The following is a 16,445-nucleotide window of genomic DNA, read 5'->3' as shown; positions in this document are numbered from 1 at the left end:
CCTCTGAAAATCTATGCAGCACAGGAATTCTTGACCAAGCCACCAAGTTCCTGAATTTCAATATCACAGGACTGTGACTGAAAAACTTAAGACCTTATGAAGGAATAAGCCGAGACCACAGGTAAATATATTTACCTAAATATAAATATATTTACCTATATCTGCACTAACACAAAGATGAGAATGGGAACACAGTGGGGGACAAGGACTTGGAGTTGGTTTTGTCATGAACAACACTGACAACAGTACACGAGACGGGATCAGACACAATAAATACTTCATGAATGTTAAATGAACAACAACAACAACAACAACAAAACAATGACATTTATGGATCCTAACTTTGGGAAAATGGGTTACCACACAATTATTTTACATTTATCTTTGTTTCCCAAAGGTTGTGAAACATAGCTGACACTGGCAGTGACGATTAAAAGAAAAAGCAAAGAAGTGCTTTATTTATTAATGAGAAGGGAACAAATTACACACTTTTCTTCCTTGGGCTGAAATTGAGTCATTTCCATCATATTCCCAAAGCTAAACTGTGTCAGCTTCACCAAAGAGCATACTAAAAAGAAGGGACTCTTCAGAATATACTTCTCCATCCTTCTGAAGAGTGCGTGACATGGAGGCTCTGCGGTTTTTTGGTCAGAGTCTCTTTACATCCTCCTTAATTAAGGAGCTGGAGCAAGGCATTCCAAGCTTAATTAGAAGTCAGGTTTTGTACCAAAAAGGGATTCATTCATTTTCACTGTGTGGAAGTCTGACACACGGTGAAAGCTTTTAGAAAATTCGCTTCTTACTTGGTCCTCAAAACTCCCATTCTTTTTCATCAACAGAGATGAAGTAAACAATTTCAGAGCTTTCTCTAGTGATTCTTGAAAAGCCAACCACTTTATACACTGCAATTGTCAGATCCTTCCCGATTCATGAAATTATGCTGGTGATAACAAGTTTTTATTTATTTCTCTGTGCTCAGGGAAATACCATAAAAACCTGTTAAAAGATCTCTCTGGAATATTTTCAAAACATGCTTTAGGGGTGCCTGTGTGGCTCAGTCGGTTAAGCATCCAACTTCAGCTCAGGTCATGATCTCACAGTTGGTGGGTTTGAACCCTGCAATGGGGTCTGGGCTGACAGCTCGGGGCCTGGAGCCTGCTTGGGATTCTCTCTCTCCCTCTCTCTCTGCCTCTCCCCTAATCGCGCTCACGCTCGCTCTCTCTCTCTGTCTCTCAAAAATAAATAAATAAACTTAAGGGGCACCTGGGTGGCTCAGCTGGTTAAGCATCTGACTTGGGCTCAGGTCACAATCTCCCGGTTCATGAGTTCGAGCCCCGCGCCAGGCTCTGTGCTGACGGCCTGGAGCCTGGAGCCTGGAGCCTGGAGCCTGCTTCAGATTCCATGTCTCCCTCTCTCTCTGCCCCTCCCTCACTTGTTCTCTCTCCCCTCCTCAAAAATAAAAAATAAAAAAAAATAAACATTAAAACATGCATTTATTTGGTTTATTCACTGAATAATATTAAAGCATGGGCAATAGCGTAGCCTTCCTGTTTTGTCTCCCATGTAAATACAGGGCTGTTTTCAAAGAAAAAGCAGCAGTAGAGCCCAGTAGAGTCAGTCCTCAAATCCTGGCTCAGCACTCAACAGCTGCATAACCAATAGGTAAGTTACTTTTCTTGGCCTCAATTTCACTTCTAAGCGGTGACAATACTATCTACTTTCATAGGGCTGCTGAAGGGAGTAAATGCAGACTTAACATTGTGCACACACACTGATAAAGCCCTACTCCCATATTAGTTTTTCAACATCCTACTTCACAAAGACTCAGAGTTCCCAGCCTGCTACCCTGGCCCCTCCCCTGGGTCCCACACATCTCCCCAAATTCAATAGCTAAAGATTACTCTTAGCACATGAAGCTTTTAGGACACTGCTCCAGTATGTGTTCTGAATCACTGGTGACCACTCATTATAAGTGATTAAATATTCAGAATATTTCCCTTGGTTAAATGAAGTAAATATAAAGCAGTGCCTGACACACAGTAGGTGCTCCAACTTAGCTATTATGGTGTCTCCAATATGACTTGACATGTAGTCAATTTAATAGGTCTTGAATATTTTGATCATTCTCTAGGAGCAATGAAGTTAAGCAATGAAATTGTGTTTGATTTAAAAAAAAAAATCCTCTAAGGCTAGAATTGAGTAAGAAGGGGTGGGGGGGGGGAAGAGACTGAGCAAGAACAAAGGCTTCCAAATGTGGCAAGGAACAAAAGTGTGTTTTAAATGTTGATCCAATTTTCATTAAGAGTTTTTAGTTAATCCAGAAAGAGAACAGCAGCAATAAACTATGCTTCCCTATGTGAACACCAGCAAACAAAAAAATCATTATCTACTATTTTCCATTACTGCTTCCATCCCAGCCTCCCTTCATCTCCTTTTCAGAGCTCTGAGGTTTGTTACTCTCTGGAATATAACTTGCTTATAAAAATCACCTGAAGAAAGCACTGGTGAGAGAGACAGAAAAGAAGGAGAAGGAGGAGGAGGAGGAGGAGGAGGAGGAGGAGGAGGAGGAGGAGGAGGAGAGGGGAGGGGAGGGGAGGGAAAGGGAGGAGGAGGGAGGGAGGAGGAGAGGTTAGCTGTCAAAAATTAACAGTGTTTATTCTTTTACAAGGAATATATAATCAGCATGTTTTCAAAACAAGCCAGTGTCAGAGCTGAAAAGCTGCTTTTAAAAAATTACTTTTCTTACTCAAGTTCCCAAGGGTGTTGTGAAACAGGGAAATATTAACTCCTTCCCTAACTTCACATTATGTAGGCCACAGGGCATTCTTAAAACTTATCCATCTATTCGCATACCTCACCCTAAATTTTTCAGCATTTGACTCCCTTGTTGTTTGAAGGAGAAACTCATACATATTTTTAAAAGACATTTCAAATATTCATTCAAATATTCATGCTCCTTACAGTTTTTCAAAAAAGTTCAAGTCACAAGGTGAGAATAAAACTTTCAAGAATTTCATTATGTCTCGCATTATGTTGGCTCACATTTTTATCCGATGAGTTATGAATCCACTGCACCCAGAAATAAACACCTACTTGTCTTCATGTAACAAAGCTGGTCAAGAATTTAATTTATGATACTTTACAAAAACCCAACTTTTATATAAACGGTCTTACCACAGGGTGAAAGCAACATGAGTGTTATTTAACCAGAAATGGCAGTAGCCTTAGAAAGAACAGCTCGTTAAAGTCAGAACTCTCTAGAGGGTGCTACAGCCAAACTGGTAATGCTCAGTCTGAACACTAAGATCTTGATAATTGACAATCAAGAAGGCTCTAGAGCTATGCGACCTAATCAAATTTAAAATTCAGTTCCTTGGTCACAGCTTTCTGCCCCACAGCCCTCTGTCACATTTCTGTCAAGTATGTGATAGCCACAAATAACTCAACCTGGGCCTGATACAGACTCTAATATGGAAAGATAAAAAATGCTGCTGACAGTATATTCTGGATTATGTGGATTCTCCTGATTTTTAAAGGTTGGCAATCAAAATTTTAAAGGATAATAAAAATACTGTGTGGAGGGGCGCCTGGGTGGCGCAGTTGGTTAAGCGTCCGACTTCAGCCAGGTCACGATCTCGCGGTCCGTGAGTTCGAGCCCCACGTCAGGCTCTGGGCTGATGGCTCAGAGCCTGGAGCCTGTTTCCGATTCTGTGTCTCCCTCTCTCTCTGCCCCTCCCCCATTCATGCTCTGTCTCTCTCTGTCCCAAAAATAAATAAACGTTGAAAAAAAAAAAAAAAATTTAAAAATACTGTGTGGAGACCAGAGGAGACTGAGGAGACAGGACAACTAAATGCATTTGTGTATTTTGCACAGGATCTTAGAAGAGAAAGAAGTTAATGGAAGAAACAGTGAAATCTCAATAAAGTCTAGAGTTCCGTTAATACCCACATCAGTTTCTTAGTTTTGACAAAGGTGTCACAGAAATACAAGATGTGAATCATGGAAAAACTGGGTGGGGTGCATATGGGAACTCTACTACCTTTTCAACTTTTCTATATAGCATCAATTATTCCAAAATCAAAAGTTTAATAAACAATAACAACTGTGTGTGCCAAACCTGTCTCACAAGCCTCCAGTGTGTAATCTCTAAACACCACGAATTCCAAATCACAAACACCTCACAGATATTATACACAGCACAAATATAAACAATACATTTTCATAAACGAGAATAATCGTGACCAATTATGAAGGGAGATGCCATCAGAAGAAGGGTAAAACGAGTAAAACGCTGGCAAAACAACATAATGTACCTTGAAGAGTTTCATAGCCTAACATTCTCAGAATTGTGCAAAGTCTAAAATCTAAAAGATTCAAATATATTCATATTTTAAGTATAGATGTACACCCATGGGCCAGGCAAAAATCTAAGATGGACTATAACCATGTGCCCCAAACGTAAGATACGTCATAACAGCCTAAGAAATCGGGAAGGGAGGACCAATGGCCACTGGAGCGATCTGGCGGGCGATGAGCTCTGAGAGTCTGGAAACATTGAAAGGGCCTCCTTGGCTGAGGAGTTGGATCAAAAAGAAACAGGGATGAACATGAAAGAGAGAAGAATGCTCTGCCAAGTATAAAGGAGTGAGGGGCAAACAGCCTGGTTAGATCATGGGAGGTCAGATCAAAGAGGGCCTTGAAAGCCAAGCAGAGAAGTCTGGCCTTGAAGCAGGGCAAAGGGACAACGTAACATCCCTACAGAGGGAAGGGGTGTGAGGAAAGCAGAGCGTGAAGAAGATGAATTTGGTCATGTTCCTACTACATTAATTTGGAAATGCTCACCCCCCTGTATCATTCCACACCCCTGTAACTTTCTCACATATCCAGGTTCAAAGCCACAATGTCACCCTCAATTCCCCCTTGATCTCGCCAGCTGCAATCCTACAAATTCTATACCTCACACATCTTTCATCCATCTTCTACCCCTGCTGCCAAGACCTCAGTTCAACTCGTCTTTACCCTGTGTGCTCCTCCTCTTCCCTCCCTGGTACTGTTTCTATTGGGGACACTAGACACCACTGACAAAGAAACATTCCTGAAGCATAGCTTATGACCGTGATCTTTGCTGGCTCTCCACTCTCTCTTTTTTAAGACTCAAATCAGTAGCTTACTTATTTTTACTTTAATTCCAGTACCGTTAACACACAGTGTTATGTTAGCTTTCGGTGTACATAATACAGTGATTCAACCATTCCACACGTTGCCAGGGCTGGCTCTCCACTCTCTAACCAGCAGGAAGCCCTACGATTTCCCCCTACCTCCAGGTCTATATTCTGTCACTTCCCCCAACACTCCCACACTTATTCTCTGAATACTCCCTCTTCTTGTCCACCTGCTTCCTCTGCCCAAAGCACCTTGCTTCTCTTAGCTCCATCTTCCAGCCAAGCCTTTCCATGCACAATGACTGACAGCTTTCAAAAAAGAACAAAAAAACAAACCATGTCACTCTTCTGCTTAAACTCTTCCATGGCTCCTGTCTATAAAACGCACGTCCAGGCTCCTGGGTCCACAGAGCATGTAAGGCCTCCATTGACCTAACTCCTGCCTATCCCTTCAGAAAAACCCTTCTACCCTCTACCTACTTACTGCTGGGTATTTGGTGCTCTAGGGATATCCACTGCCAGTATCATCACATTATTTCTTGTCTCTGTACCTTCAATCATGCTGATCCCCTCTGTCATTTCCTTCTTTCTTGGGTTTGGCTGTTATCTTTTAAGATCCATCACCCCAAGGAGATTTTCCTTACCCGCACCCCACCCCCCGCCTCCTCCCTGCGCCTTCCTGTCCTGTGTTAAAGAAGCTAACTGTCACTCCTCTGCATCCAGGACAACATCAACATTTTTACTTGAAGCAAATCACCTCATACTATCGTATGTATAGGTGTGTCCTTCTACTGCCACTTTCTCCAGTAAAATGTAAGCTAAGACTGTTCTTATTCACTCTTACACACTCGCTCCTAATAAACATTACCTTAACGAACGCTGACCTCAAATAAAAACAGGAGGTACTGGCTGCGTATCTCAACCAAATGTAGAGGACATACTTCTGATACAGCTAAAAGTAAAAACTCAGAATCTTCAAACCTAACAAGTTCAGCATCTGAGAGCCCTACACCTTTCATTACCAGGCAGTCAACTCCTGGGAGGGCAAAAAATTCCTGATTCAGGATCTGAGAGGAATTAGCATCCTGCCTCCTTACCACCCCGAAGGCTTTTGCTTGACATGTACCGGGAGCTGTTCAACCCAGCAAAATAACCATGAGGTTAGCAATCCACTATTCTTAGTAATTAAATAGAGAGCGGGCATCATTGTCTGCCTCTAGGAAGGAGTTGGGGACAACTGTATACAGAGACCAAGGAATAAAGCAAGAGACGAGGCAAGAGTCTCAGAGGTAACCCCAGATAAGAAGACTTTTAAATGGAAAACTGAAGGGAAGGTACATGTGCTCAAAGACTCAAATCCAGGGAGTATGTTAGGAAGTGGTGTTCAACCTAGGAGACAGTTGTAAGGTAGGTCTTGAGGCAGTATATTTTAAAAGTGGCAATCTACACCACAGTAACCATTAACCCCAAAGGACGTCACTGAAGAAGTCTGTCCCCACCCCTCTCTTCTTTCATGCTCTTCACTCTCCCATCCTGGGGGTTAATAAAAATGCATATCAACAACCTTTATGAAAAAAAAAAAGGATAAAAATAGCTTTAAACAACGTACCTTTGATTTTTTGTTCAGTGGCCTAAAATAAAAACAAACAAACAAAAAACAATGTAAATATGAAACTGAAAGAAATGGATTGTTATGATAAAATGTTCATATATTACTATTACATAAGACATATACACTTTTATTAAGGAATTTGTCACTCAGATGAACTGCATAGGAAAAGATATGCAAAGAAAGCATGCTTTTCCCACAGATGTGCCCCATTGTCTCTGACACAATGTTTAGTAATAAAAAATTTTGAAATGTTTCTTTTAGATACATAGCAGAGAAGACATCATTGTATGATAGTAAATAAAAAAAAAAAGGGACTGCACTGTTCTCATTATTTAGTTTTTAAATGATTTTTATGTAACTTGTCACCTTTAACATTTCGTGGATCTACTGAATTTTGCGTATGTTTAAATGGCTTCAAAAATTCTTCTTTCAAATGATAAAAGATGGATTAAGTTTTCTGGAAGAAAAGCTGAAGTTAGGTTAAACATGGTTAACTTTTAAGTATTTCTTAGTGGGAGAAAATATATCAAACATATCTGTCGCTTCTGACACACCCGACGATTCAGTAAGATCACTGTGTTCAGAAGCTGAACTGCCACAAAGCCTGCCTTTCCGTGCCTGCCCCATCGCACACCCTGAGGTCTCCTCATGAGGAGCAAGGGCTTGTGACTCCAACTTCAAGGGCCCCCAAAAGAAAGAAGTGATTACAGACAGAGGCCACAAGTGAAAATCAACTTTTTTATTAAGACCAATTGCATGGGAGTCCTAAAAATAAAAGACACGAGGAGAGGCAGGGAGGTGAGGAAAGACCAAATAATTAGTAGCTGAAGAACCAGGAATTCTTCCAAAATAAAGACAAGGCTTTCCTTAAGTGCCATGGGGCATGATAATTTTGCTTAGTCATATGAAAGTACTGTCATTAAAAATATCATTTTTTGAATTAGATCATTATAGAACTAGGTGGTAAAGGACTATATGGCAATTACCCTACTCCTGAAGCCACACTGAACAATCTTCCCCTGGAGAGGCAGAGTCAGTGTGGCCAGTGAGCTACTTTACCAAGCTTTAGAGCACTATTGCTGTGGCAAATAATGGAGGCCCATCTTTTACTCTACATGGATCAAAAATTAAAAAAACAAAAAACAAAAAACAAAAAACAAAAAACCGATGGAAGGACAATGGCAAAAGACCAGTCAACTAGCTTGAACCCTTTATTTCTGGAGACACTGTTTTAAAATTTGATGGTAGAAAAACAGTCTTATTAGAGAGAACTTGGTATATGAATAGTTTATGACAAGTACCGTACCGTGTCAAACAATAAGATACCTAATTTTCTGAAGCCAAAACATTATAGCACAAAAATTATTTTACATCCTAAACTTAAAAAAAAAAAAACCCAAAAAACTCTCCTGGTCTCTTCCACAGTTTACTTCCAAAGGAAACTAAGTTACAGAAGCCACGACCACATTACTAAATCCCAAGATGGACAGCCAGCGTTGCTCTTGTAGGCCTTAACATAAAGGATGTATACTCTCCAACTCCTCCGGAAAAACGACTCCAAGTTGCTTCAGAACAGCCAACCTCATTCAGCATTCTGTCATCTACAGAGAAGGCACCAAGAAGACATCCAAAGGTGTCTGCCCATCAGGACGCTGACTACCACAGTAAAGGGACGGGAATAATAGAACCCAAGAGCGCCTAACAGATTAGGAGGAAACTGAACTCACATGTGGTCCAGGGACCTAGCGTATTACTCAGACTATTAAAAAGAGAATTTCCCAAATGGGATCAGTAATTTTAAGAGTTGTCTGCACTGTTCAAAATGGTAGCCACTGTCCACATGTGGCTGACCCGTGAAATAAAGCTAGTCCAAACCGATGTGTAAAATACCAGATTTCTATTTTTTAGTATTTAAAAAAGGTAAAAATATCTCATTAATAACAGTCATATTTTGGATATATTTGGTTACATAAAATATATTAAAATTAACTTCAACATTTCTTTTTTACTTTTACATGACCTTGTCATTTAAACCCTCTGGGCCTCGGTTTCCTAATTCTTGAAATGGGGTGGGGGAGGAGGGCAGGGGAGACTGGACTGCCTACCTTTCAGGGCTATTATGAGGCTCAAGTACAATATAAAAGATTTTTTTTTACAACACCATTCAAATGTGAGGTATCACTGTAGGACAGAATTAAAGGCTTCTGTCAAATCTAGAAGCAAAATTACTTCCATATTGAATATTTTTCCCTTAAAAACACAAAAACAGGAGCACCTGGCTGGCTCAGTCGGTACAGCACAGGACTCTTGATCTCAGGGCTGTGAGTTTGAGTCCCACGTTGGGCGTAGAGCTTACTTCAAAAAACAAACGTGAACTGTGATTCGACAAGCAATCACCTCAACTGCCTCACTTCATAAAGGTATCGGACAGGTGGCAGACACACCACACGCCAGGCTCTCTGTTTCTGTCAGGCTCTGCACCAGTTGTCCCCACCCCTGGATCCCTAAGCAGACTTGAGCGGCTAAGAGCTCAGTGTCTGAAGCCAGACTCTCAATCCTGGTTCCACCACTTAACACTATGTGACCTGGATCAAAATTAATTAGCTTCCGTAAAGCTCAGTTTCCTCATCTATAAGGGCAGAACAAAAACACCTACCCCAGAGCTGTTGTGAGACTAAAAGGATCTAATTCATGAAGAGCTCAGAGGGGAAAAAAGAGCTTAGGACAGTGCCTCGCAGGCAGGAAGCTTTCAGTAGGTATTAGCAGCTGCTGCTGTCGCCGCCCGCCCGTCACCAGCCACACCTGCCGGTGGCACTGCCGGTGGCAGTGGCTCAATCCTTTCATGCTGGGAAAAGGCCCAACTCAAACACTCCAGGTTCCCAAGTCCCTGTTTATTTTCTCTTAATCATCTACAGTATCTAATACAGTGCCAGGTATTAGAAACTAACGTTAGGGGGGCACCTGGCTGGCTCAGTCATTGGAACATGTGACTCTTCGTCTCGGGGTTATGAGTCTGAGCCCCACGTTGGATGTAGGGATTACTTAACCCTTAGGGGCGCCTGGGTGGCTCAGATGGTTAAGCCTCCAACTTCAGCTCAGGTCACCATCTCACAATTGGTGAGTTAGAGCCCCACATCGGGCACTGATCTGACAGTGTGGAGCCTGCTTCGGATTCTCCCTGTCTCTGCCCCTCCTCCCCTGTTCTCTCTCTCTCTCAGAAATAAACACAAACATAAAATAAAATCTTAAAAAAACAAAAAGGAACCTTAGGAATAAAGAACTGATGCTTGAAATCGCCTATTTTAAATGAGATAATTAGGGCTCAGAAAACTTTTCTAGGATTTCTTAGCAAGCAGCACTCAGTCTAGCCTTCAAGGCTAGATGCATACAAAGTGGCTTTTTAAAAAATTTTTTTTAATGTTTTTATTTATTTTTGAGAGAGAGAGCAAGACAAACTGTGAGCAAGGAAGAGGCAGAGAGAGGGGGAGACACAGAATCTGAAGTAGGCTCCAGGCTCTGAGCTGTCAGCACAGAGCCCGACGCAGGGCTCGAACCCACGAACCGTGAGATCGTGACCTGAGCCACAGTCAGGCGCTCAACCGACTGAGCCACCCAGGCACCCCCAAAGTGTTTAAAAAAAAAAAAAAAAAAAGACTGGAGACCAGCAAGGTGAAACAGGCAGGACTGGAAGAGAACACCTGACCGCCCTGGATGACTGCAGCACTCCAGGCCTGCTTATGTTACTGCCCAGGCTGCTGAGAAAATGTTACTTACACTGCTGAACATGATCCCTAGTCTCAGAACAAAATGGTCTTCAGGAGACATGGCGATTAATACTTAAATCTCCAAAAAAGGGGAATGAAAATTGGAAGTTTTCTATGATGTAAGTCCCGCTTAAATTCAAACTGAGTACATTTAAATCCACAAAGCCTAGAAAAATCCTCACAGCTCTTAACACAGTAACAAAAATATTCAACGGTCTGTGTTCAACAGGCTTTAAAACAATCTCAGCAGTAAAAGGTCCCAATTTGTACTGTTGCTTCCCTCCGGCCCCTCAATTCTTAAGTGCTTTCTAGGAACTACAATTACATGCTTAAAGGTTATACCAAATTATCCCTCTATAATTAACCTATTTCTCAACCTCCTTTTCCCTCCTCCCTACATTTCTCTCAAGATTCCTTCTAGAGGGGCGCCTGGGTGGCGCAGTCGGTTAAGCGTCCGACTTCAGCCAGGTCACGATCTCGCGGTCCGTGAGTTCGAGCCCCGCGTCAGGCTCTGGGCTGATGGCTCGGAGCCTGGAGCCTGTTTCTGATTCTGTGTCTCCCTCTCTCTCTGCCCCTCCCCCGTTCATGCTCTGTCTCTCTCTGTCCCAAAAATAAATAAACGTTAAAAAAAAAAAAAAAAAAAAAGATTCCTTCTAGAAATTTCTTCTAAAAACAAAACCTGGAGATAAATCCAACCTACTGCTACCACGGTTGCCCCCCCCCCCCCCGCCTTTTAATTGCTTGAGTGACTCCATTCTGAGCCTGCCTACTGCCCAAACTACATTCCCGTGGAATATCCAATTATTTCCTAAGCCTTAGAATTAAAAGATAAGTAAACAGCCATGATTCTTAGATATGAAATAGAAATATTTTCAAAAAACAAAATTAAAAATAAAGACACCCAGACATGGATCTTCATTGTGAGAGATGTACTGAGGCTGAAATATAAGAAGCATGTAATCTTTGTGTAACATTTCTTTAAGAGGAAGTGAAATACTTAAATTTATATTGAAGAAGATAAAATTTTAGAAACTACCATAGTAAAAATATTACGGTGAGCCATGTTGGTGTCGAATAATTTATATAATGAGTTAGGTCACTGGTTTTTTTTCTTGTTTTTTGTTTTTTTAAATTTAAAATAGAAAATAACCAGGGCACCTGGGTGGCTCAGTCGGCTAAGCATCCAACTCTTGGTTTCAGCTCAAGACAGGATCTCAGTTTGTGGGTTCAAGCCTTGCATCAGACTCCGCACTGATAGTGCAGTGCCTGCTTCGGATTGTGTGTCTCTCTCTCTGCCCTTCCTCTGCTCATGCTCTGTCTCTCTCAAAAATGAATAAACATTAAAAAAATGTTAAATTAAGGAAAATTTAAAAAAATTTTAAAAATAGAAAATAACCTGTGATCAGAATTCCTTAAAAATACTACAGTGACTATTAGGGACTGTTTCTGTATGCATGGCATACAGGCCTGTTAAATGCCTTACAGAGATTATCACAATATATTATTTGCAGCTTTAAAGTTCACCTTTAGGTTGGGGGCCGGGGGTGGGGGGGAGCAAGAAGTATGAAGGATACAGATGCCTGGCTGGCTCAGTCGGAAGAGCCTGTGACTCTGGATCTCAGAGTTCAAGCCCCACATGGGGTGTAAAGATTACTTGAAAATAAAATCTTTAAAAAGTAAAAAGGATAGGGGCACATGGGTGGCATGGTTGGGGGTCCAACTCTTCACTTAGTTCAGGTCATGATCCCAGGGTGGTGGGATGGAGCCCTGTGTCAGGCTCCACAGTCAGTGGAGCCTGCTTGGAATTCTTTCTCTTTCTCTCCCCCCCCCCCCCCCCGATTCTGTCTCCCCTGCTGGTTCACTCTCTCTCTCAAAAATATTTAAAAAAAATAAAAATTAAATTAAAAAGATGAAAGATAACACCATGGCACCTAGTTCTGGAAAAGTGCCAGCTGGGGGATTAAGCAGCTTCCCATCCTATTCCTAGTTCTGTTATCCTGACAAAACCATGGTTGGCCACTTAACTCACTTTAATGCTTGGGCTCCTTCTATTTGTAATGAATGGATCAGAACAGATAGTATCTGAAGACTTTTTCAGAAATAAAAATATATAGGTTTTTTTTTTTTAACATTTGCATAGATTACATAAAACAGGCAGATGGTTTTTACTGTGGTGAGTTTATGTTCCAACATTTATCTAAATGGGCCTGCCTACCTGGCTTATGTAGCTGTCTGCCACCTACCTGCATACACCTGCTGGCTCCTTCTACAGACAAAAAGCAAGCTTGAGGAAACCTGTCTGAAAAGTCTTGTGACTCACATTCTTTCATATGGACTGTACATGTGCCAACTTGGGATTCTTCTCTGTTTTGTTTTTTAATAGCTATTTGGTAACAGCCTATAGCAATACCAGCTGTCCTCGCTTCACCGATGTGTGTCATTTGAATTCAGTTATAGGCTGGAACTGGAAGAACAGTCTTATTTACAATGGCAGTCTACCCTACTACACTTAACATTTATTAGAGGTATTAAACTTTCTTTAAATGTGTTAAGTGATTAGTATTACTGTGTCTACAGGACACACAGGGTACCCTACCAATGCTCCCCCACCATTATCGCTAAGCCTCTGTGATGATTCCAGTGGGACATGGTTAGGGGGAGAGACTGGAATGGGTGAGGCAGGGATGGAGTGGAAAAGAATACGAAAAGCTGTCACTTCAGATCTGATGAGAAGCCAAATGGCACAAAGGTCATTATTCATGTATTAAAGACACTGACTTGGTGATTTAGAGATCTAGTTATGAAAGAACCTAAAGATGAACTTCAGCAATTAGAGCCATTATTTGTATTTGTCACAACTTAATTTTTTTTTTTTTTTTACTTACATTGCACATTTTAAAAGCATAACTTTTAAAGAAATCATTCCAGTGACCCCCCCTCCCTGTCTCAAAACTTCCTCAGTGAACAAGGTAAATCCTAAATAAACATGCTTCGTTCCATCATACCTTAGGCTTCTTCTCCAGCCATTTCACAGACATACCGACTTACCAGCTAACTTCTGAATTCCTCAGCAGCAGGGATCAACAGGTCTAACACAACACGCAGACACCTGCCAAACTACTGATCCTACCTAATGTACACCTAAGCATCTTCTTCAACAAGACTCTGATGTTTCTTAGTTTTCTTCGTTAAGTAAATGGCCTTCACACCGTGGAACAAGAAGAGTCTCATAAGCCTTCTCCCAACCTCAGACTTGCAGAGGATACAACTTCTCTACAATAAATCCTGAGCTAAAGACTGATCGCACTGTAAAGACCAACCTATATCAACAGGCCTCTGACAGAAGCCTAAGGCATCATCAATGCTAAAACTCTGTATTAGAAACCTGTTTCAAACCCTGTGACCCTTATGAATGCATCCCTCCCAGTCACTCCTGAGAGCAACCAAAAGCCCAAATGCCTAGAGTCGCCTCTCACCTCTTCACTCTCAGTTCTCCAGTGGTCTGTACTCTACCTCCCACCCCCTCCAGCACTCACCGGTCACGCTGTAAGCTCATCACTCCAGAAGGAAATTCTCATTCCCCCTTTCTTTCTATTTCCCTGACCTGATTAAGTGCTCCCACGATGCACTCCATCACTTAAGAGTCAACCGGTTATTCTTCCTTCATATCCCCTTCAGTCCCTCCACCAGCACCCTAGCCTCTAGTTTCCACCTCTTCCAACCAAAGTCCAAGTCCGCTAAGTAAACATTCTCAAACGCATCACCCTGCTAAAATGCCTTCGCTGTGTTCCCCAACACCTAATGGCCAAAACCCAGAGAAGAGTCGGCAGCTACCACCACCCTCTGCAGTCTCATCCTTGGACGTTTCTGCCCTTGGCGTCTCACCCCAGCCAATCAAAACCTGTACTTCTGTAAGGCTGTGGACGCTTACCTCGGAGTTGACTCTGTTTGGAATCCCTTTCTACGCTACTCCTCGCTCACCGGGCTAATTTCTATTCTAAGAAATTGTCCCCATTCCCCGGCCCCATTCCAGGCTGACTGAAGCAGTTCTGTGTGCTTCAACAGCTCCCTACCTACCGTAGATGTGTGCGCTGTTTTTCCCTAATAAATAATGCAGAGATAACTGTGCAGCCGTAACACAGTGCCTGGCACAAAAGAGGTAGAGGTTACAAATTAAAGTCATAATTTTCATTAGAATAGACAGGTGGAACAGTAATTTCACTGGGTCTTTTGGAACATTTTTAAGGTCCTTGAAAACTTGAGACAGTAGGAGAGGAGTGCCCAGCTGTCATCAGGATTCAGTATTAATTTGTAAAAATCTTTATAATCATGGACATAATCTTTTAGTTTTCTGCAATTCGTATTGCTTTAGTTACAGTTTCTGACAATGTACTGGCTAGAGATTATCTACAGTAAATTATGTCCTAGGCTAATTTTAGAGTATCTTAATGTAAATAGCAAATTCTTGAAACCAGCCCAGGTACTAAATAAAAAGTGAAAAGGAAATTGACACTTTATTCCCAATTGTGTGCATTATATGTATTACGTTATTTTGTTTAATTAAATTCTCATTTTACAAAACACAAGGAAACTAAGGCCCAGAGAGGCTAAATGAAGTTTAAGGACACACCGTTCGGTATGCTGTGTGGGAGAGACAGATTTCAATGCAGCCCTCTATGCAGCTACAAATTCCATGCTCTTCTCACGTATAGTAAGGTGTAAATATTTTATGAAAACCTAGGAAGAGTTAATTGAAAGACAAAAACCTGTATAAAGCACTTACCTTTGAAAACACTATCGGCAAGGTTAAAGAACCATGCATTAAATTGTACACACTTGGCAAGTTACTATATATGCATATTCAAAACACTGAATGTTAAAATGAATCTCAACTGAAGTTAAAACATTCAAATGCCTTAAAAAATCCAATAAGAGTAACTTTCTTTTTAAATCTGTTTAGACCACTTAATATAGAGTTTATACATATATATACTACCTTCTTTTGAGCAGCTTCCTTCTTTTTCTTGTCGTCTTTTTTCTTTTTCTTTTCTTCCATCAACTGTTCTTCTTCTTGCACTAAATCCCTGAACCACACAGTTGCAATTAACTTTCCCAAAATGTATTAAGAAATACAAATAAGGTTGCATACAGATTCATTTTCACTCTTATTAGAAGTAAAGACATGGCAAATTATTCTTTTACATTCATGAAATAAAACACAACTTGCAACCTAATCTAACCCCACAGCTACTATTTAGTACTCTTCCTCAGGTAGCAGAGCTTTTGTCTTCGTGTCATGTCAAGGAAGACAACCTAAAATTAGCAAATTCTACTCTGGGAAACAAGCTACTCCTTCCAATTCTAGAATGTAAACATCATGTGAGCCAGAGTTAACCTTGCTTCTGGCCCCAATTATCAATCAGTAGCCAACAGCAATGCCTGGGACCTCCCCACAACCCTCTCTGCCCAGGTATCTGGGGTATCTTTGGCTTTCCTTGCTCTAAAAAGCTGCATTAACTATTTTTTAAACGCAAGTTATTCATAAAAAGATCATGTATTTCAGCTTACAATAATTTCATATCCCATAAACATTCCAAATAATTCTATCAATAAAACACATGGGAATCAATAATGTACTCACTATATAAGTTTGTTTCAGTTCTTAAAATCACAAATGCTTAAAGTTGTCTGGGGCGTCTGGGTGGCTCAGTTAAGCATCCGACTTTGGCTCAGGTTCTCACAGTTCACGAGTTTGAGCCTGAAATCGGGCTCTGTGTGGACACTCAGAGCCTGGAGCCTGCTTCAGATTCTGTGTCCCTCTCTCTCTGCCCCTCCCCGCTCATGCTCTGTCTCTCTCTCTCAAAAATGAATAAACATTAAAAAAATAATAAAAAATAAAAATAAGA

At 41.2% G+C, this 16,445-nt stretch overlaps 1 protein-coding gene across 8 annotated transcripts in view; it reads right to left on the bottom strand.

Annotated features, from left to right (window-relative positions):
• Positions 1-16,445, bottom strand: part of TNRC6A (trinucleotide repeat containing adaptor 6A) — a 100,693-nt gene that overhangs the window by 61,242 nt on the left and 23,006 nt on the right. For all 8 annotated transcript variants that reach the window (XR_003965658.1, XM_030301221.1, XM_030301218.1 and 5 more), the window contains 2 exons: positions 15,536-15,623; positions 6,773-6,794 (listed from right to left, as the gene is read on the bottom strand). Coding sequence is in view for 7 of the 8 variants with exons in the window: in XM_030301221.1 (XP_030157081.1) it covers positions 6,773-6,794; positions 15,536-15,623 (110 nt within the window). In the remaining variant the exon portion in view is untranslated. The remainder of the gene's footprint in view (positions 1-6,772; positions 6,795-15,535; positions 15,624-16,445) is intronic.

The sequence above is a fragment of the Lynx canadensis genome, chromosome E3, assembly GCF_007474595.2.
Source record: "Lynx canadensis isolate LIC74 chromosome E3, mLynCan4.pri.v2, whole genome shotgun sequence".
Classification (NCBI taxonomy): Eukaryota; Metazoa; Chordata; class Mammalia; order Carnivora; family Felidae; genus Lynx; species Lynx canadensis.
Note: the sequence above shows the minus strand (reverse complement) of the source record. Positions and strands in the feature narration are given on the sequence as shown.